This window comes from Taudactylus pleione, unplaced genomic scaffold (genome assembly GCF_031769625.1).
Source record: "Taudactylus pleione unplaced genomic scaffold, aTauple2 ptg000547l, whole genome shotgun sequence".
NCBI lineage: Eukaryota > Metazoa > Chordata > Amphibia > Anura > Myobatrachidae > Taudactylus > Taudactylus pleione.
The window spans coordinates 3,219,972-3,240,912 of NW_028284949.1; the positions used below are offsets into that span (position 1 = coordinate 3,219,972).

The 20,941-nt window shown below is 46.1% G+C and overlaps 1 protein-coding gene across 1 annotated transcript; it reads left to right on the forward strand.

The window, feature by feature from the left end:
• Positions 1-6,538: 6,538 nt before the first annotated feature.
• Positions 6,539-20,695, forward strand: LOC148500782 (uncharacterized). The gene is made up of 9 exons (XM_088451350.1): positions 6,539-6,585; positions 9,265-9,388; positions 9,505-9,602; positions 9,838-9,946; positions 10,757-10,854; positions 11,023-11,134; positions 13,437-13,534; positions 13,694-13,805; positions 18,888-20,695. The coding sequence occupies exons 2-9, from the start codon at positions 9,304-9,306 to the stop codon at positions 20,204-20,206; spliced, it is 2,031 nt and encodes a 676-aa protein (XP_088307476.1). The 5' UTR covers positions 6,539-6,585; positions 9,265-9,303; the 3' UTR covers positions 20,207-20,695.
• Positions 20,696-20,941: the final 246 nt, after the last annotated feature.

Sequence of the window (20,941 nt, forward strand, 5' to 3'; positions counted from 1 at the left end):
AGGTTGCGTGACATTTTGGGGACTTGCTCGGTTCCAGCCCGCGCCTTCAGCCGCCCCTGCCAGGGAGAGCTAGCATTTAAAAAAACAGGGACATGTCGGCCCCATTTTCGGGGCGTGCTGAAGCCACTGGCCCTGGCTACGTGCTCTGGCCGTCCCTAAGGGTTACGCTGATGGGTGTGTTGGTTAGCCAAACTTGCCTACTCTCCCGGAAGGTGCGGCAGGCTCCTGGAAGGTGGGCGGGATTCTCCCGCATCCCGCTCACTTCCCAGTAGGGAGGGGCTGAAATGACGCGAAAGCCCGGACCCGTCTCTCGGTAGCCAGCTGTATCTCCTCTCCAGGCTTCTCCTGGAGTGGTCAGCCAGGTGGGAGAAGCGGGGCACGGCACGGCCAAGTGTGCTGTGTATGGTGTGATGGCGCGATTGCGGTTTTGTGGCTCTGCCTTGAACTATACACTGCCATGATTACCAGAATTACAGTATAAAGCAGGAGGTGGGGCCACAATGACACAAATCACTGTGAAACACGTCAAGCAGTTTAGACTTCATTCAAGAAGTGGGCAGCTACGAGCAAAATCGTGCAATTTACATTATACAGACTGGTGTACTCACTCTGCAGCAGTGACTCTGTGCAAGAGATCTTGGATGGCTCCTCGGCACCACCATAAATCTCCCACTGCCTTCGCAGTCTTTGCGGGAAGATGATTATATGGAGTTAGGGCACCCATCTGTAACTGCTGTCCGCGTGCCAGAATAATGGTATATTAGTCATGTGTTCTGAAGTGATTAAGTTTAGCAATAGACTATTATTCTTATATTAATGGACTTCCTCATATTAGGGTCAATATCACATGACTGGTATGATGATATCAATAGGAAATAAGGCACCAGGCAAAATCTGAGCCAGGAAATTATAGGCCGGTAAATTCTTATATTAGACTTCTTATATGTCACTTTATATCATAAACATTTAGGATTAAGGAGATTATATAATTCTTCTTTTCTTTTTTTCAAATATATCTCTTCCATCACAATACCCATCACATGCCAATCCCCACACACTGATTCCCACATGTCAACCACCCAGGAAATGAGCACAAACACCACATGAATCACAAAAGGGCTACTGACAAGATAATGCATATATGCAAGTTATTTTGCCTACAATGCACCACAACAGCAATGCCTCTGTCCTCCATAATCATTCAATGGGTGGAATTCAAATGAGTGCGAAATTGAATAGCGCCGGGAGGAAGCTCCCGAAGCTGTTATGTCGGAGAATGCCGGTTCTCGCGACTTAACATGGGTATTTAGGGCATCATTCAGAGGCGGTCGGAGGATGAAAGCGGTCGCTCAGAAACTGGGCGGCCACTTGCATCCTGACCGCCCGCCTCTGTTGCGGTCGTTAGGCTGTGGGTTTACACCCACAGCTCTAACGACCGCTCCGGTGATGGTCGCGATGGTCACAGACCATCGCGACCATCGGGGCTTACGACGAGACCCTAGGGTAAGGTCTCACTTGTCGTAAGCCCCGGAGAGCTTCTTGCTCTGTCAGAGCCGGAAGCTCTCCACTGACATCACTAGTGATGTCAGTGGGGCCTCCCCCAAATGGTAGGCGTTCCCATGGGAACGCCTCCGTTTGGGCTGCCACCCCCCCGGCCCGGCTTCCAAACGGGGCGAGCTGTCAATCAACATCGACAGCTCGCCCCCTTTGGATCGAGACCCGCTATGACCGGCGCTGTCGGTCGTAGGGGGTCTCACGCATGCGCACGACGGCGCCGGCGCGCGCATGCTCTGTGGGGAGCCATTGACCCGGTCCGAGCGCATCGGCGCTAACGACCGGGTCTGAATGACCCCCTTAGTCTCAGTAACCGGCATTCTCTGACTAAAGTGCCGGGCGCGCGACTGTTAGTGCCACACTAAGCTGGAAACAGCTGCGTGCCTGGCACTTTTGTCGGATTTCTCCTCGCGTCACCAGGGGAGAGTGGGAAGAAATCCTTAGCCCGTCCAAATACCGTGTTGAATTGAATAGCTTCAGGAACTCCCTCCCGCAGCTAGTCAACATCGCTTTGAATTGAATTCCCCCCATTGTGGCACAAATTGTGATCTGTGGTGGATGTGCTTGTCTGGCTGGATCGCTGCTCATCTTGAACGTCTGCCCTGCCTTTATCAAAGCCAGTTCACCAAACCTGTTTCCATGACATTATGTTATCACCATACACCTCGACAATGAATTTCAGCTGCTGACGTGTCCATTATGACACTAAGCACCATAATGTGTGACCATGTTTCCGCCAGCTCTGCCATCTTATAACTGATGTGGAGACAGTATGACTGATATGAGGCACAGTCTAATGGCCGTGAGGGGAAGCAGTGGTCTACCTGCTCTGGCCTGGCAGGAAATTAGAATGAAATAGAGAACATTACACATGTGAGACGTCTTGATACCTTACATATTGAACCGCCCTTGTATATTTTAGTACAACTGTTCTGTCATCTCTCTTTGAGTAGCATACAAAAACCATACAAGATTGGGGGTTAAATAAAATAATGTAGAAAATACAATTTCTGCATAATTTTATGAATTGTACTAACACTATCACAAGGCACTGAGCAGAAGAAGAAAATGAGGGTGCTGAGAAGGAGAAAAACATGAAGTTGCTGAGAGAGGGAGAACATGAGGATGCTGAGAACATGATGGCAGTGATAGAGAGGAGAATATGAGTGTGCTGAAAGTAAAAATAATATGAGGGCACTGAGAGTGAGAACATGAGGGCGCTGTTTGGGAAAAGCACATGAGTGCCAAGAGGGAGAACTTGGGGGCACTGGTAGAGAAAAGAACATGAAGGCACTGAGAGGGAGAAGAACATGAGCGTGCTGAGAGGGAGGAGAACAAGAGGGCACTGAGAACACAAGGATACCTAGAGGAAAAAGAACATGAGGGTGCTGAGAAGGAGAAGAACATGAAGGCACTTGGAGGGAGCAGAACATGAGGGAGCGGAGAGGAAGAAGAACATGATAGCACTGAGACAAAGGAGAACATGAAGGCACTGAGAGGGAGAAGAACATGAGGGCACTGAAAGGGAGAAGAACACGAGGGCGCTTAGAGGGAGGAGAACATGAAGGCACTGAGGGAGGGGAACATGAGGGAGCTTAGAGGAAGAAGAACATGATGGCACTGAGACAAAGGAGAACATGAAGGCACTGAGAGGGAGAAGAACATGAAGGCACTTAAGAGGGAGAAGAACATGAGGGCACTGAGAGGGAGAAGAACATGAGGGCGCTGAGAGGGAGAAGAACATGAGAGCGCTGAGAGGGAGAAGAACATGAGGGCGCTGAGAGGGAGAAGAACATGAGGGCGCTGAGAGGGAGAAGAACATGAGGGCGCTGAGAGGGAGAAGAACATGAGGGCGCTGAGAGGGAGAAGAACATGAGAGCGCTGAGAGGGAGAAGAACATGAGGGCGCTGAGAGGGAGAAGAACATGAGGGCGCTGAGAGGGAGAAGAACATGAGGGCGCTGAGAGAGAGAAGAACATAAGGGCACTGAGTAGGAGGAGAACATGAAGGCACTGAGAGGAAGGAGAACATGAAGGCACTGAGAAGAAGGAGAACATAAGGAAGCTGAGAGGAAGGAGAACATAAGGAAGCTAAGAGGAAGAACATGATGGCGCTGAGAGAAAGGAGAACATGAGGGTGCTGAGAGAGAGAAGAACATGAAGGTGATGTGAGAGATTAGAACATGAGGATGCTGAGAGGGAGAAGAACATAATGATAGTGAGGGGGAGAAAAACATGAGGGTGCAGAGAGAAAAAAGAAGATGAGGGTGCTGAGAGGGAGAAGAACATGATGACGCTGAGAGGGAGAAGAACATGAGGGTGCAGAGAGAAAGAAGAAGAAGAGGGTGCTGAGAGGGAGAAGAACATCAGGGCGCTGAGAGGGAGAAGAAAATGAGGGCACTGAGAGGCAGGAGAACATGAAGGCACTGAGAGGAAGGAGAACATAAGGAAGCTGAGATGAAGAAGAACATGATGGCACTGAGAGAAAGGAGAACATGAGGGTGCTGAGAGGGAGAAGAACATGAAGGTGATGAGAGAGATTAGAACATGAGGATGCTGAGAGGGAGAAGAACATGATGCTGAGGGAGAAGAACATGAGGGTGCTGAGAGGGAGAAGAACATGATGCTGAGGGAGAAGAACATGAGGGTGCTGAGAGGGAGAAGAACATGAGGGCACTGAGAGGGAGAAGAACATGAGGGCGCTGAGATGGAGAAGAATATGAGAGTGCTCAGAGGGATAACATGAGGGTGCTCAGTGGGAGAAAAACATGAAGTTGCTGAGAGAGGGAGAACATGAAGATGCTGAGAACATGATGGCAGTGATAGAGAGGAGAATATGAGTTTGCTGAGAGGAAAAATAATATGAGGGCACTGAGAGTGAGAAGAACATGAGGGCGCTGTTTGGGAAAAGTACATGAGAGTGCCAAGAGGGAGAACTTGGGGGCACTGGTAGAGAAAAGAACATGAAGGCACTGAGAGGGAGAAAAACATGAGCATGCTGAGAGGGAGGAGAACAAGTGGGCACTCAGAACACAAGGATACCTAGAGGAAAAAGAACATGAGAGTGCTGAGAAGGAGAAGAACATGATGGCACTGAGACAAAGGAGAACATGAGGGTGCTGAGAGGGAGAAGAACATGAAGGCACTGAGAGGGAGAAGAACATGAGGGCGCTGAGAGGGAGAAGAACATGAGGGCGCTGTGAGTGAGAAGAACATGAGGGCGCTGAGAGGGAGAAGAACATGAGGGCGCTGAGAGGGAGAACATGAAAGCACTGAGAGGAAGGAGAACATGAAGGCACTGAGAGGAAGGAGAACATAAGGAAGCTGAGAGGAAGAAGAACATGATGGCGCTGAAAGAAAGGAGAACATGATGGTGCTGATAGGGAGAAGAACATGAAGGTGATGTGAGAGATTAGAACATGAGGATGCTGAGAGGGAGAAGAACATGATGACGCTGAGAGGGAGAAAAACATGAGGGTGCAGAGAAAGAAAAAGATGAGGGTGCTGAGAGGGAGAAGAACATGACGACGGTGAGGGGGAGAAGAACATGAGGGCGCTGAGAGGGAGAAGAACATGAGGGCGCTGAGAGGAAGGAGAACATGAAGGCACTGAGAGGAAGGTGAACATAAGGAAGCTGAGAGGAAGAAGAACATGACGCTGAGAGAAAGGAGAACAGGGTGCTGAGAGGGAGAAGAACATGAAGGTGATAGAGATTAGAACATGAGGATGCTGAGAGCGAGAAGAACATAATGACGCTGAGAGTGAGAAGAACATGAGGGCGTTGAGAGGGAGAAGAATATGAGGGTGCTGAGAGGGAGAACATGAGGGTGCTGAGAGGGAGAAGAATATGAGGGTGCTGAGAGGGAGAACATGAGGGTGCTGAGTGTGTTATAACAATGTTTGTGTCAGACAGAAGTCCTGGAGGGGTAGGAAGACACATGCAGGAGATATGGGATATTCTACATGGATTACGTGACTCCTTTTGGAACATAAAAAGATAAATAAAAAGATGTATAAAAAGATAAATAAACATGGCAACTAAACGAATAAAGTGAATTTAGTTAAAGTAAAATAATGTTAATAACACCAATAATGTTGTTGATATATAACAGGCCTGGCCAACCTTTGGCTCTCCAGCTGTTGTGAACCTACAAGTCCCAGCATGCCTTGCCACAGTTTTGCTATTAGGGAATGCTAAAACTCTGGCAAGGCATGCTGGGACTTGTAGTTTCACAACAGCTGGAGAGCCACAGGTTGGCAAATGTAATTGCAGTAAAAATATTTAAATTGGATACTAACATTGTTTTATTAAATACGTAAGGTAAGGATAAAGATGTAGACAGTATAAGAATGAAGGATTCGTCTGTGACAAAAATTCTCTTCAGGTGCTGAGCAACATAGATATAATAAATATACAAATTATAACATACAACCTGTATAAAATCATGTATATAATAACATAATAGTGATATAGTAATATTCTGTTACTGCCATACACTGTAAGAAGAGTCACAGGATCCTGAGAGCCCCCTTTGTGCTGGGTGAGCCTGGGGCTGGGGGGTCCCTCTGATCTGTTACTGTAGACTAGTGTGATGTTATGCTTATGTTATAATTACGTATCCATTCCTAATAGTACTGTGTAACCACTAAGGGAAATGTGCGTGTGCTGCTAGATACCGGCGGCCATTTGCTTGTAGTACAGATGGTGACTATCAATGGAGGTATAATATACTTTGTCTCTGTGATAATACAGACATAACCTGCATGTGGTCTTACTAGTGATAATATTGTCACTAGAGTAACACAATGTGTTCTTATTAGTGTAACTGTACTCAGGGAAGACGGTTTCGGACATTTTGTTATAGTCATCCAGAGAGTAAAGTGCTGATTTTATCTAGCCATTCAACCTTCCCCATGTGACAAGGGACGCTACGGAGGGGACGAAGCCATACAGTCATGTGACAGGGCGGGTTTTTATTGTCCCATGTGACAGATGAGAGAGAGAGAGGCTGTTTCTCGGGAACTAGGCAGAGGTAATATATAACATGTTATTATTATATAGGGGAGAGGGGATACCACAGTTCCCAGCACACACTGATATATGGTATTATTATTATATAGGGGAGAGGGGACTTTACAGTGATATATGATGGGGGATAACACAGCTCCCAGCACACACTGATATATGGTATTATTATATAGAGAAGAGGGGACTGTACAGTGATATATGATAAGGGATAACACAGCTCCCAGCACACACTGATATATGGTATTATTATATAGAGGAGAGGGGACTGTACAGTGATATATGATAAGGGATAACACAGCTCCCAGCACACACTGATATATGGTATTATTATATAGAGAAGAGGGGACTGTACAGTGATATATGATAAGGGATAACACAGCCCCCAGCACACACTGATATATGGTATTATTATTATATAGGGGAGAAGGGACTGTACAGTGATATATGATAGTGGATAACACAGCTCCCAGCACACTGATATGTGGTATTTTAATTAAAATCACAAAGAATAGAGAAAAAAATATCTAGGAATCAGTTAAACACAGTATATAACCAATTCCATGACAAGGAAAAACAATAGAATATACATACAGTTGTACCCAGAGTCAGATGTCCACATACAGGAAGCAAGTACTCACAGGAGACTGCCCCAGTAAAACGAAGCCAGAAATATGGGAACCATTAAGCACATACTTGTATGATGGCAACCGTTACAATCACAGAATGTTACACTTATTGCCATGCCGTCTCGCTAGGTGCCATAGTGGTGCTGACTCTTCCTGCGGTGGATCAGCGGAAATATCAGGCGTCCTGCAGATTTTTGGAAGTGGTGCGGGGACTCTGTATATTTCTTGTAGACCGGTCCCACATTTAGGAGGAGCAGACACTTGTTCATAATATTCCATCTACAAATGGTGTGGGCCTGCCTCCGAGCAGAGGATGACCCGTCTGATTAGATTTATCTTCCGTCGGGAATCTCTTTTTGTGATTGCCTCTTCCGAACTCACTGGTGGCCCGCTTGACCTGCTCACTTGGTTTCTAGGGGCAATGTGGGAACCTCGGTATAGCAGTTTTCCAGTCCTACTTTGTGGTCCTCCTTCGCTTCTAGAAATTGACACCTTCACCTAGGTTCCGCTAGGTTAGTGTGATTGGTAATTCGCGGAGCCCGGGACTGTTCCCTTCCTTAAAGAGACATTTTTGGGATGTCCATGTATTACAGTGTCCCACATGGACTCAGAGAAAATGGGATTTTGGTTCTTACCTGATAAATTATTTTCACTGAGTCCATGGAGGACACTGGACACTCGCCCTTACGCTCCTGGCTTTCCTCGAGACACCAGGGTGTTGGCAGTCCAGGCCTCTGCACTCCCTATCAGTGTGGGTGTTCGGTGAGTCTGGTTTTCCTCCTCTACCTCTCCTACTCTCTGTCCTTTGGGCTATGTAATAACTGAAAGCTTCAGGCAATGGGAGGGGAATAGTGAAGGAGGAGGAGTCCGGGCTGTACAAAACATAACCGATTGGTGCCCGGATTCCTCCAGCTCCACCTATAACCAACATATAATGGTACCCCCATGGACTCAGGGAATAGGATTTATCAAGTAAGAACCAAACTCCCATTTTATTGCAAAAATATATATAAATGACTCAGAAATGATAAACGCTCTAAAAAGCACAGGCTAGCACAAGGCATAAACTATCCTCAGAATATATAGTTGGTGGCAATTAAATGGAATTAAAGTTGGAATATGAACAGATAGTTAAGGATCACATTGTCCCAGAAGCAGTATGAATTAGAAGAGAGACAGGGAAATTCCTATAATAAGTAATAGTGAGCTTTATTCAAATAGGAACCATCACAATTGTATATCTGGCATAATTGAAAATAAACTGTTAGATTATGGGCTGAAGTGACTACAAGACACGTCTTTGCTGCAGTAGCACCAAAACGCTAGCAACGAAAATGCGTCTAAATTGTAATGCGATGCAACTAGGATGCACCAGTGAGACGGAGTCTCTGAATCTGTATGCTAAGTGCTACAATGTAGAGGCCACAGCTTTTTTTATTCTACGTTCTGTGCTTCATATACAGACTCGTGTGAACACAGATATACAAGTGTTGCATATCAAATTAACTAGCACAGTCTGCTGGTGCTTCCTAGTCACATTGCATTGCTAGTTAGACACATTTTCGGCAAAAAAAAAAGAAAGCCGTCTGACGCTAGCAGAGTTGCACAGGACCCGGCTCACTCATGCCAGGCAAGTCGCATCGGTTGGCGTATTGAGGCTAGATGTATGCGGACACATCTGTATTTAGCAGTTGCACAGTGAGAGTTGTCCTGTGTATAATTAGGACTGAGCAGGACCCAGAGCCCCATCACGGTGCCTCCACCTCACTCACTGATACATGAGAGGCACAATGGCCAGAAGATCCTGGAACTCACCAACAAGATCATTCAGTTGCTGACTGGGGAGGTGACTGCCGGGAATGGGACATTATACAGTAACACCAGGGGATGTGTCTGGGTGATGACTGGAGAGGTGACTGCTGGGAATGGGACATTATACAGTAACACCAGGGGATGTGTCCTGGTGATGACTGGAGAGGTGACTGCTGGGAATGGGACATTATACAGTAACACCAGGGGATGTGTCTGGGTGATGACTGTATCATTGTGTGTGTCAGGTTCCTATAAGGTGTGAGGACGTCGCTGCCTATTTCTCCATGGAGGAGTGGGAGTATATAGAAAGACACAGGGGTCTGTACAAGGATGTGATGATGGAGAATCACCGGCCCCTCACATCACTGGGTAAGAGGAGCCTGTCATTTATTGTAATGGGGAGAGCAGCTATGGGACCACCTATATACACATCATCTGATAATCACATATATACAGTGTAATCAGTCACTGTGTGTCTCCTACAGATGGGGCCAGTAACAGAAATACCCCAGAGAGATGTCCCCGTCCTCTTTATTCCCAGGATGATACAGAGGAGAATCACAGTGTCCTACAGGAGGATCAAGTAGGTGGAATCTGATATTCTACTAGTATAGCATAGAGCAGCTATCATTGTACAACATCATGCTGCTTCTTTTTATAAGGGCTCTCACCGTTCATATAAATAGTAGACAGTCATGTTGGTATATTTACATGTAACCCAAGGACCTGTAGCATCACTATATATTTCTCTTCTCATATTCTGCTGTTTAATAATGAAATTGGAGTATCTTACTGTGCTGTTTTATTGGAATATTTAGAGTGAAGCCCTGACTGATATTAAGGTAGAGAATATGGAAGGAGAAGAAAAGTATACAGGTGATGTCCTGGAGTATAAGGAGGAGGAAATCCCTACAGGTATCAGCACAGGTGAGTGATAATCACTAAGTACATAGCAGAGGGCCTGATTCATAGGTGGACACAGCCCGGGTCGCTGTTGGGTCTTCGGTAGCAGCAGATCTGAGTATTTCTGCTAATGCTACAGGAGACGTCTTTTGTATAAAACCCCCACTGCCGGCTTCTCTGATCCGCTCCTTGCGCCCAAAGACGCAGCTTCGTATCCACATTGCGATCATCAGGCATTTCACACTTGCACGACATCGGGCCGATTTGTCTTTTCTGGACAAATCTGGCATATTGTGCAGTGTTTATGCCCAATTGCGAGCTCCCGCTAGTCGATTGGCCATGCGGTATGGTCAATCACACAATATCGTATGCGGGGCTGTGCAGTGTAATGGAAGATGGAACGATACCTCGTTTATTACATCGGGTAATGTGTACCGCCAATCTTGCATGGTCTGGGGCATAGGTAAATCGCACCGACCAACGGCAAGATTGCCGGTCATTTAGATGTGTACCTAGCCTAAGGTTGCTCAGAACGACCGCCACACCTAAGCTGCTGGGGCCAGAGAATCTGCGTCTGGCGACATAGTTGCTAGTTTCGTCACGCCCCAAAAACGGAAGCAACACTACTATTTCCAAAGCCACTTTCCGTCTCCGCTCCCAAACGTCTGTAGTAAACTCCACACTGTGACTGGAGTCGTAGCACCATCGACATTGGATATGAGATACAGGGTAGATTAGACATTGTCTTTGAGAGTTTACATTCTAGTGTGGTGGGAGGAATGTGTATACATTAACCTATGTACAATGTAATCAGTCACTGTGTGTCTCCTACAGATGGAGCAAGTAACAGGAATACCCCAGAGAGATGTCCCTGTCCTCTTTATTCCCAGGATGATACAGAGGAGAATCACCGTGTCCCACAGGAGGATCAGGTAGGTGGGATTTAGGGTCTCACCAAATGTCACAATATCACTGATTTGTCACTATATGTTCTGTAGAGAAGCTCTGTGTGCTTTATACACTGATAATTGTCTATTTAATCTGAATAAATGAAATCCGACACTATTTAAGTGTTATTTTATTGATTATGGGTTATTTAGGGGGAATACTTGACTGATTTTAAAGTAGAAGATATCAAGGAGGAAGAGGAGACGTATGTGAGGGGTGATCAGCAGTGTAAGGAGGAGGAAATTCCTACAGCTATCAGCAGAGGTGAGTAATAAGCACTAAGGCCCTAATTCAGAGCCGGACGCTCTGAAAGAGCGCTCGCTCTGAATCAGGGCGTTTTTTGGGGGGTTTTTTGTGCCGCCTCCTGGCCGCTCACATAGCTGTGGGTGATCACCCACAGCTATAGCGAGAGGACCGGTTGATGGTCGCGATGGTCAAGACCATCGCGACCATCGGGCTTGCGACGAGACCCTTGTGGTAGGGTCTCGTGGCCGCAAGTCCCAGAGAGATTTCGTCTCTAACAGAGCTGGAATCTCTCCACTGACATCACTCGTGATGTCAGTGGGGCTGCCCCCAAACGGCAGGCGTTCACATGGGAACGCCTCTGTTTGGGCAGCCACACCCCGGCCCGCCCACCAAAGGGGGCGAGCTGTCACTCAACATCGACAGCTCGCCCCCTTTGGTGCGAGACCCGGAGCGACGGATTGCCCGTCGCTAGCCGGGTCTCGCGCATTCGCGGCTCCGTCGTGCACATGCGCTGTGGGCCACCATCGACCCAGTTGCGAGCGCTCAGTGCTTGCGACCGGTTCTGAATCAGGCCCTAAGTACAGAACAGTCACATATTCTCCTTGTTCTGTCACTACAGCAATCTCTTATCCTACATCCTCCTCTGTCACTACAGCAATCTCTTATCCTACACCCTCCTCTGTCACTACAGCCATCTCTTATCCTACACCCTCCTCTGTCACTACAGCCATCTCTTATCCTACACCCTCCTCTGTCACTACAGCAATCTCTTATCCTACACCCTCCTCTGTCACTACAGCCATCTCTTATCCTACACCTTCCTCTGTCACTACAGCAATCTCTTCTCCTACGCCCTCCTCTGTCACTACAGCACTCTCTTATCCTACACCCTCCTCTGTCACTACAGCAATCTCTTATCCTACACCCTCCTCTGTCACTACAGCAATCTCTTATCCTACACCCTCCTCTGTCACTACAGCACTCTCTTATCCTACACCCTCCTCTGTCACTACAGCAATCTCTTATCCTACACCCTCCTCTGTCACTACAGTAATCTCTTATCCTACACCCTCCTCTGTCACTACAGCAATCTCTTATCCTACACCCTCCTCTGTCACTACAGCCATCTCTTATCCTACACCCTCCTCTGTCACTACAGGAATCTCTTATCCTACACCCTCCTCTGTCACTACAGTAGTCTTATCCTATACCCTCCTCTGTCACTACAGCCGTCTCTTATCCTACACCCTCCTCTGTCACTACAGGAATCTCTTATCCTACACCCTCCTCTGTTACTACAGCAGTCTTATCCTACACCCTCCTCTGTCACTACAGCCGTCTCTTATCCTACACCCTCCTCTGTCACTACAGTAATCTCTTATCCTACACCCTCCTCTGTCGCTACAGCATCTCTTATCCTACACCCTCCTCTGTCACTACAGCAATCTCTTATCCTACACCCTCCTCTGTCACTACAGCCATCTCTTATCCTACACCCTCCTCTGTCACTACAGCCATCTCCTATCCTACACCCTCCTCTGTCACTACAGGAATCTCTTATCCTACACCCTCCTCTGTCACTACAGGAATCTCTTATCCTACACCCTGTTCTGTCAGTAAAAACTAAAAAAAAGCATCTGCCCAGTGGGGGAGTCAGGAGCCATCAGCCCCTATTATACTCCTGCTCTCCTCCTCACATCATGTTAGTGTGTGTTACCAGCCCAGAGATTTGACCAGTCTCCTCCACACACTCTGGTGTATCTCATACATCAGTAGTTACACATCCCAGCATGCACTGGCACAGTTTTGCTGTTAGATTATGTGAAACCACTGTTTGTAGACATTTATCCCCTTAGTTAAACAGCTTCATTGTGTTGATATTCCCATTGATTGTTTATTGCTGTATTACCGTAACATTAAGGTTAGAAAATATTTATTATTATTATTTATTACCAGTTATTTATATAGAACACACATATTCCGCAGCGCTTTACACAGAATATTCAGCCATTCACATCCGTCCCTGCCCCAGTGGAGTTTACAATCTATATTCCCTACCACATGCGCACACACATACACACCAGGGGTAATTTAGGAGCCAATTAACCTACCAGTATATTTTTGGAGTGTGGGAGGAAACCGGAGTACCCAGGGGAAACGCACGCAAGCACAGGGAGAATATACAAACTCCACACAAAATATGAGGGATGCCTCCTTATATACTTAGTAATTATAGCATAGGAAGTAGTTAGGTTACTGTACACACATCATCTGATAAATACATGGATTACATATGATTGTTGCTGTGTGTCTTCTACAGATGGAGCCAGTAACAGAAATACCCCAGAGAGATGTCCCCATCCTCTTTATTCCCAGGATTATACAGAGGAGAATCACAGTGTCCCACAGGAGGATCAGGTAGGTGGGATTTATGGTCTCACCAAATGTCAAAATATCAGTGATTTGTCACTTTATGTTCTGTAGAGAAGCTCTGTGTACTTTATTCACCGATATTCTTCTATATAAATGAAATTAGACATTATTTAAGTGTTATTTTATTGATTATGGGTTATGTAGGCAGAATACTTGAATTATTTTAAAGTAGAAGATATAAAAGAGGAAGAGGAGACGTATGTGATGGGTGATTATCAGTGTAAGGAGGAGGAAATCCCTACAGCTATCAGCACAGGTGAGTTATAATCACTAACTACAGTGTCACTTATTTTCCTTGTTCTGTCGCTACAGCAATCTCTTATCCTACACTCTCCTCTGTCACTACAGCAATCTCTTATCCTACACCCTCCTCTGTCACTACATCAATCTCTTATCCTACACCCTCCTCTGTTACTACAGCAATCTCTTATCCTACATCCTCCTGTCACTACAGCAATCTCTTATCCTACACCCTCCTCTGTCACTACAGCAATCTCTTATCCTACACCTTCCTCTGTCACTACAGCAATCTCTTATCCTACACCCTCCTCTGTCACTACAGCAATCTCTTATCCTACACCCTCCTCTGTCACTACAGCAATCTCTTATCCTACACCCTCCTCTGTCACTACAGCAATCTCTTATCCTACATCCTCCTCTGTCACTACAGACTAATGAAGACAGTGTCTGTACAGTGTGGGAGTCAGGAGCCATCAGCCCATATTAGACTCCTGCTCTCCTCCTCACATCCATCCATTGTTCCCATAGAACTAGACACGTTCACCGGTACTTAGATGGCCGCCTGGTCTTAATACTCGGGGTAGTAGCGGTTTGCACAAATAATCAATGGAATCTAGTGATGATGTGAGATACAGGAAGCAAAAAGTCAATGGAACGGCAAAGGAGCCGATGGTGCGGCTTAGAGCCGGTAGCAGAAGTTGATGAATTGTTGTAGTGGCTTTGAGAGCCAATGGTGCGGCTTAGAGCCGGTAGCATTAGTTGATGAATTGTTGTAGTGGCTTTGAGAACCAATGGTGCGGTTTGAGAGACAGTACACCAGTTGGTGTACTGGAGATGTGGCTTTGAGAGCTGATGGCAGCACGGAAGCTGCTGGTGCGGCTGGGAAGCCGATGGGGTGGCTTGGGAGCCGGTGGCAGCTTGGTAGCTGCTGGTGCTGCTGGGAAGCTGATGGAGTGGCTTGGGAGCCGGTGGCAGCACGGAAGCGGCTGGGAAGCCGATAACCGGTGGCTAGGCAATACAGCTGGAGAACCAGGACACAATATAGTGAGAAGGCACAGAATGCTGGCCATGCAGCAGAGCCGAGAGAACCAAAAGGAACGCTACAGTCGGAAAAAGGCCAGTGTGCACAAATAGGAGGGGGAACCAATCATGCCGTGCTGTGAATACCACGTGACCTCCTGTGGCGTGCAGATCGCCTTAGCAACTGAGGGAACCAGAACAACAGCATCAGGAGAAGGTAAACTGCTAGAGAGAGACAAGTTGTGACTGCGACTTGTAACCGTACCACCCCCCCTTGATGCGGGGTTGAAGGACCTCCAGCACCCGGTTTCTCAGGAAAATCCCAGAAGAAATGTCTCTTCAGCCTGGGAGCATGTAGAGCACTTTCCAGAACCCAGGAGTGCTCCTCCGGACCATAGCCCTTCCAGTGGGCCAAGAAATGTAAGTGGCCCCTGGAAATTTTAGAGTCCAAGATTTTCTCAACCACATATTCGCGGTGACTGCGGACCACAATCTGAGCAGGCCTGGATGGAAACTTGGGCTTAAACTTGACTGAACTGAAGACCGGTTTGAGCAAGGCACAGTGAAAGGTGTTGATACTAAGAGACTTGGGTAATTGAAGCTTGACAGCTACCGGATTCACCTGAGAAATTATGTGAAATGGGCCAATGAACCTCAGACCCAACTTCTGATTAGATTGGCGAAGCTTAATGTTCTTAGTGGAGAGCCAAACCAAGTCACCCTTCTTAAGCATACACGATCTCCGATGTTTATCAGCAGACTTCTTGTAATGGAGATAGACCTTCTGAAGGCTTTGATGGACCTTGTTCCAATGCGATGGAGCTGAATGACAGAAGGCGAAACTGGTAAACTGAGGTTAAAAGAATTTGCTCTGGGATGTTGACCTGTGACACAGAAAAATCAGACACAGAAGAAGCTGAATTACACGAGTTGTTAAAAGCAAATTTGACCATCGCGGCTATCAACCTGGCCGCTCGCTAAAGCGAGCTTAGCGAGCGGCCAGGAGGCCGGCTCATTTGAGATTTGCGGTCGCCCTCATTCAGAGCGAGCGCTCGTATTTTGCGAGCGGCTCTGAATGAGGTCCTCAGTTTGCCCATTGGATTGTGGATGATAACCTGAAGAACGGCTGAGGCAGATGCCCAAGGAAGAACAGAAGGCTCTCCAAAATTGTGCCACAAATTGTGTTCCTCGGTCTAACACTATATCCTCCGGAAGACCATGAAGGCGAAAGATATGCTGAAGGAATAAATCGGAAAGCTCATTAGCAGAGGGTAACTTAGTCAACGGTATGAAATGTGCCATCTTGCTGAAGTGGTCCACCACGGTCCAGATGACGGAACATTGGGTAGAAACAGGAAGATCAACGACAAAGTCCATGGCTATGTGTGTCCAAGATCTTTTGGGTATGGAGAGGGGAGCAACAGACCAGAAGGGGCTGTCCAAGTGTCCAAGGTGTTTTGTTTCCAGCACAGATCTCGCATGCCAGGACAAATTCATGAACATCTTTGAACAAAGAAGGCCACCAGACTGCACGAGAGAGTAACTCAACTGTCTTACTAATAATGCCAGGATGACCAAAAGCCCGTTGAGAGTGGAAATCCAGTAAGACCAACTTCCTGAATCTTTCCGGAACAAACAAAAGACAGGGAGGTTTTTCTGGAGGAGATTCCAACTGACAGGTCTGAACGAGCCTGGCTAAGTTCCGGGTGATAGCACAGTGAATGCAGGACTCCGGGATAATTGGTTCGTCAGAGCAAGTGGTCTGCTGCACTGGAACAAAGCTCCTGGAGAGAGCGTCAGCCTTGATGTTTTTAGAACCGGGATGGAAGGAGATAAGGAAATTTGAAGCGGGTGAAGAATAGTGCCCAGCGTGCTTGTCAAGAGTTCAGTCTCTTGGCCGATTGGATATATGACAGGTTCTTATGGCCGGTAAGAACCGTGACTTGATGTTTGGCCCCCTCAAGCCAGTGTCTCCAGTCCTCGAAGGCCCATTTAATCACGAGCAACTCCCGATTCCCAATATCATAATAACATTCTGCCAAAGTAAATTTGCGGGAAAAGTAAGCACAAGGATGCAATTTGTTGTCAAATGAATCTCTCTTGGAGAGGATGGCTCCAGCTCCAATCTCGGAGGCGTCCACTTCAAGAATAGGAGCTGATGATGAAGCTTGAGAGCCGGTACACAAGTTGGTGTACTGGAGATGCGGCTTTGGAAGCCGATGGTGCGGCTTATAGCCGGTAGCAGAAGTTGATGAAATTGTTGTAGTGGCTTTGAGAGACGATGGTGCGGCTTAGGAGCTGATGGTGCTACTAAAGAGTCGATGGTGCGGCTTGAGAGCTGGTACATCAGTTGGTGTACTTGAGGTGCGGCTTGAAAGCCGGAACACAAGTTGATGTACTGGAGATGTGGCTTTGAGAGCCGATGGCAGCAAGGAGGCTGCTGGTTCGGCTGGGAAACCGAAGGAGTGGCTTGGGAGCCGGTGGCAGCACAGAAGCTGCTGGTGCGGCTGGGAAGCCGATGGAATGGCTTGGGAGCTGGTGGCAGCAAGGAAGCTGCTGGTGTGGCTGGGAAGCCGAAAACCGTTGGCTAGGCAATACAGCTGGAGAACCAGGACACAATATAGCAAAAAGGCACAGAATGCTAACCATGCAGCAGAGCCGAGAGAACCAAAAGGAACGCTATAGTCGGCGAGTCGGCAAAAGGCCAGAGTGCACAAATAGGAGAGGGAACCAATCACGTCGTGCTGTGCATAAAACGTGACCTTCTGTGGCGTGCAGATCGCCTAGCAACTGAGGGAACATCAGCATCAGGAGAAGGTAAACTGCTAGAGGGAGACAAGTCGTGACCGCGACTTGTAACACTAGCCCAGAGTTCTGACCGGTTTCCTCCCCACACTCCCTGGTGTATCTCATACATCAGGAGCCATCAGCCCCTATTACACTCCTGCTCTCCTCCTCACATCATGTCACTGTGTGTTACCAGCCCAGAGATCTGACCAGTCTCCTCCCCACACTCCCTGGTGTATCTCATACATCAGGAGCCATCAGCCCCTATTACACTCCTGCTCTCCTCCTCACGTCACTGTGTGTTACCAGCCCAGAGATCTGACCAGTCTCCTCCCCACACTCCCTGGTGTATTTCATACATTAGGAGCCATCAAATTGGTCTCCTACTTTCCTCCTCATAACATTATCTTCATTTTCTACTAGTAACAATATATATACGACCACTGCACAAATATGTTTTAAATCATGTGAAATAGCACACGTTTATGGATGTGGGATTTGACATTAAGCTGTGAAGTTGCAGGTAACTTTATACTAAAATTATATCTTCATCAGATGATTCATGTTGAACTCCTTCGCCTCTAGAGATACTAGTCTTAGTGATGGGACCTTCTCACAGCACAGGAGCGTTCCATCCCTTTAAAAGGACAGCTTGGGATGTCCCATGGTCTGTGTCCCCCAGTAGATGAAAGCAAAAAGTGGACGTCTTACCTGTAAAATCCTTTTTTTTTTTTTCCTGAGTCCATGGGGGACACTGGGCACCCAACCTCACTCCCCTGGCTCGCTAGGGGTTGTCTTCTGGCACACACACAATCATGGGGTTCTACCCTTCCTTGTGACTGACTGTCTGTGTTCCTGATCTTTTCCTCCTCTCCTCTACTCCCTGTCCTTGGCTTTGTTAGTATTAACTGGTGTACGGGAGGTGAGCCTGTGCTGCTGCTGACTCAAACCTTAACTATTTGGGGCCCAGGCTCCTCCAGCTCCACCTATACCCATGGTCCCAGTGTCCCCCATGGACACAGAAAAAAATAATTTTACAGGTAAGACAAACATCCACTTTTTCTATTAACTTGTGCTCTCAGCTTTACATTTATGTATATAAAATGCTTTAGTATACGAAAGCTAATTTCAGCTCTGTTAAACCAACAAAAGTTTTAATGTGGCATGTAAAACTGCAGCTCAAGCGTCCTACTTATTAGAATAATCATGTAAAGACTGTTATAAATATAAAGATTTAATTAAACTTCTTACAGGAATCATCCATATTTCCATACATTTATTTTATACCCAGCAGATGGACACACAAGCAGGAAAACCACAGAAGGACATCTCATTTTATACCATGATGGTGAAATAAAAGATAATGATGGTAGACAAGATTCTCCAGGAGCAAACCCTGTTACCCCAATTATACAACCAGTATTTAAGGATCCAGCGATCTCTGTTCTCTCTATTTCTGAAGGATGTTCCCATAACTGTGATATTGGTACATCTATTACAGAACTTGGAGCAGGTAAAATATTTCCCTGTCCTATAGATTCCAGATGTTTTACACAGGTTATTACCCATCAGCCAACTAAGATGGGTGAGAAATCCTTTCCATGTTCTGAGTGTGGTAAATGTTTTACACAGAAATACAATCTTGTTACACATCAGAGATATCACACAGGGGAGAAGCCATTTTCCTGTTCAGAGTGTGGAAAATATTTTTCACAGAAGTCCAATCTTGTTACACATCAGAGAAGTCACACAGGTGTGAAGCCATTTTCCTGTTGCGAGTGTGGGAAATGTTTTAGAGATAAATCAAAACTTATCCAGCATGAGAGACTTCACACGGGCGAGAAGCCATTTTCTTGTTCTGAGTGTGGGAAATGTTTTGCACAGCAATTCAATCTGGTTACACATCAGAGAACTCACACAGGTGTGAAGCCATTTTCCTGTTGCGAGTGTGGGAAATGTTTTGTAGATAAATCAAAACTTATCAAACACGAGAGACTTCACACGGGCGAGAAGCCATTTTCCTGTTCTGAGTGTGGGAAATGTTTTGCACAGAAATACAATCTTGTTACACATCAGAGAAGTCACACAGGTGTGAAGCCTTATTCCTGTTCTGACTGTGGGAAATGTTTTAAGGATAAATCATATCTGGTTGCACATCATAGAAGGCACACAGGAGAGAAGCCATTTTCTTGTTCTGAGTGTGGGAAATGTTTTGGATATAAATCAAGTTTTGTTGCACACATGAGGCTTCACACAGATGACAAGTCCTTTCAGTGTTCTGAGTGTGATAAATGTTTTATAGGGAGAGCAGACCTTATTAGACATCAGAGACTTCACACTGGAGCGAAATCATTTTCGTGTTCTGAGTGTGGGGAAAGTTTTACAATGAAATCAAGTCTGGTTACTCATCAGCGCCAGCACACAGGTATGAAGAAATTTTCTTGTTCTGAGTGTGGGAAATGTTTTGCACAGAAATCAGCTCTTGTTAGGCATCAGAGAACTCACACAGGAGAGAAGCCATTTTCTTGTTCCGAGTGCGGGAAATTTTTCAGACATAAATCATCTCTTAATACACACAGGAGACTTCACACAGGAGATCAACCATTTTAATGTACTCCTTCTGGGAAATCAGATCTAGTTAATCCAGACATTATTCTGGTACATAAAACATTTTAGGGAAAGGCAGGAAGGATATATTTAAACCGAAATCCACATTTAATCCTACTCATATGCAGTAATGCTTTATAGAAACTTTCAATAAATTGGTCAGCGAAGAAATGGAGAATATCCAACCAAAGTGGAAGAAGCACCCCAATGTAACAGTCAGAAAGAGAAGCTTTGAAAGCCTTGGAAAATAACACTCAAATTATAATTAAACCAGCAGATAAGGGTGGTGGGATTATTGTAATAAATAAATCTAATTATGAACAAGAGGCAATGAGACAACTGAACGATAGGGATACGTATAAACTCCTAAGAGGGGACCCAAGTCTGAAAACTATTAAAGAAATGAGAAGTACTGTATAATGAGCCAATTTTTAAACAATAGAACAATTACTGAAAAATAAATGAAGTTTATTATTAATGAGAATCCCACCCTACTGGTATTTTATATTCTGCCAAAGATACATAAATATATATATGCAATCCTCCTAGAAGGCCCATTGTGGCAGGTACCGACTCAATTACTGCTAACCTGTCACAGTATGTGGATCATCATCTCCAACCAGAGGTAGTAAAGATAAAATCTTACCTAAACAAAGATACAATAAGTGTAATTTATGAACTGAAAAATGTGGAATGGGAGAAGGATGAATTCCTCGTTACAGCAGACGCGAGTTCATT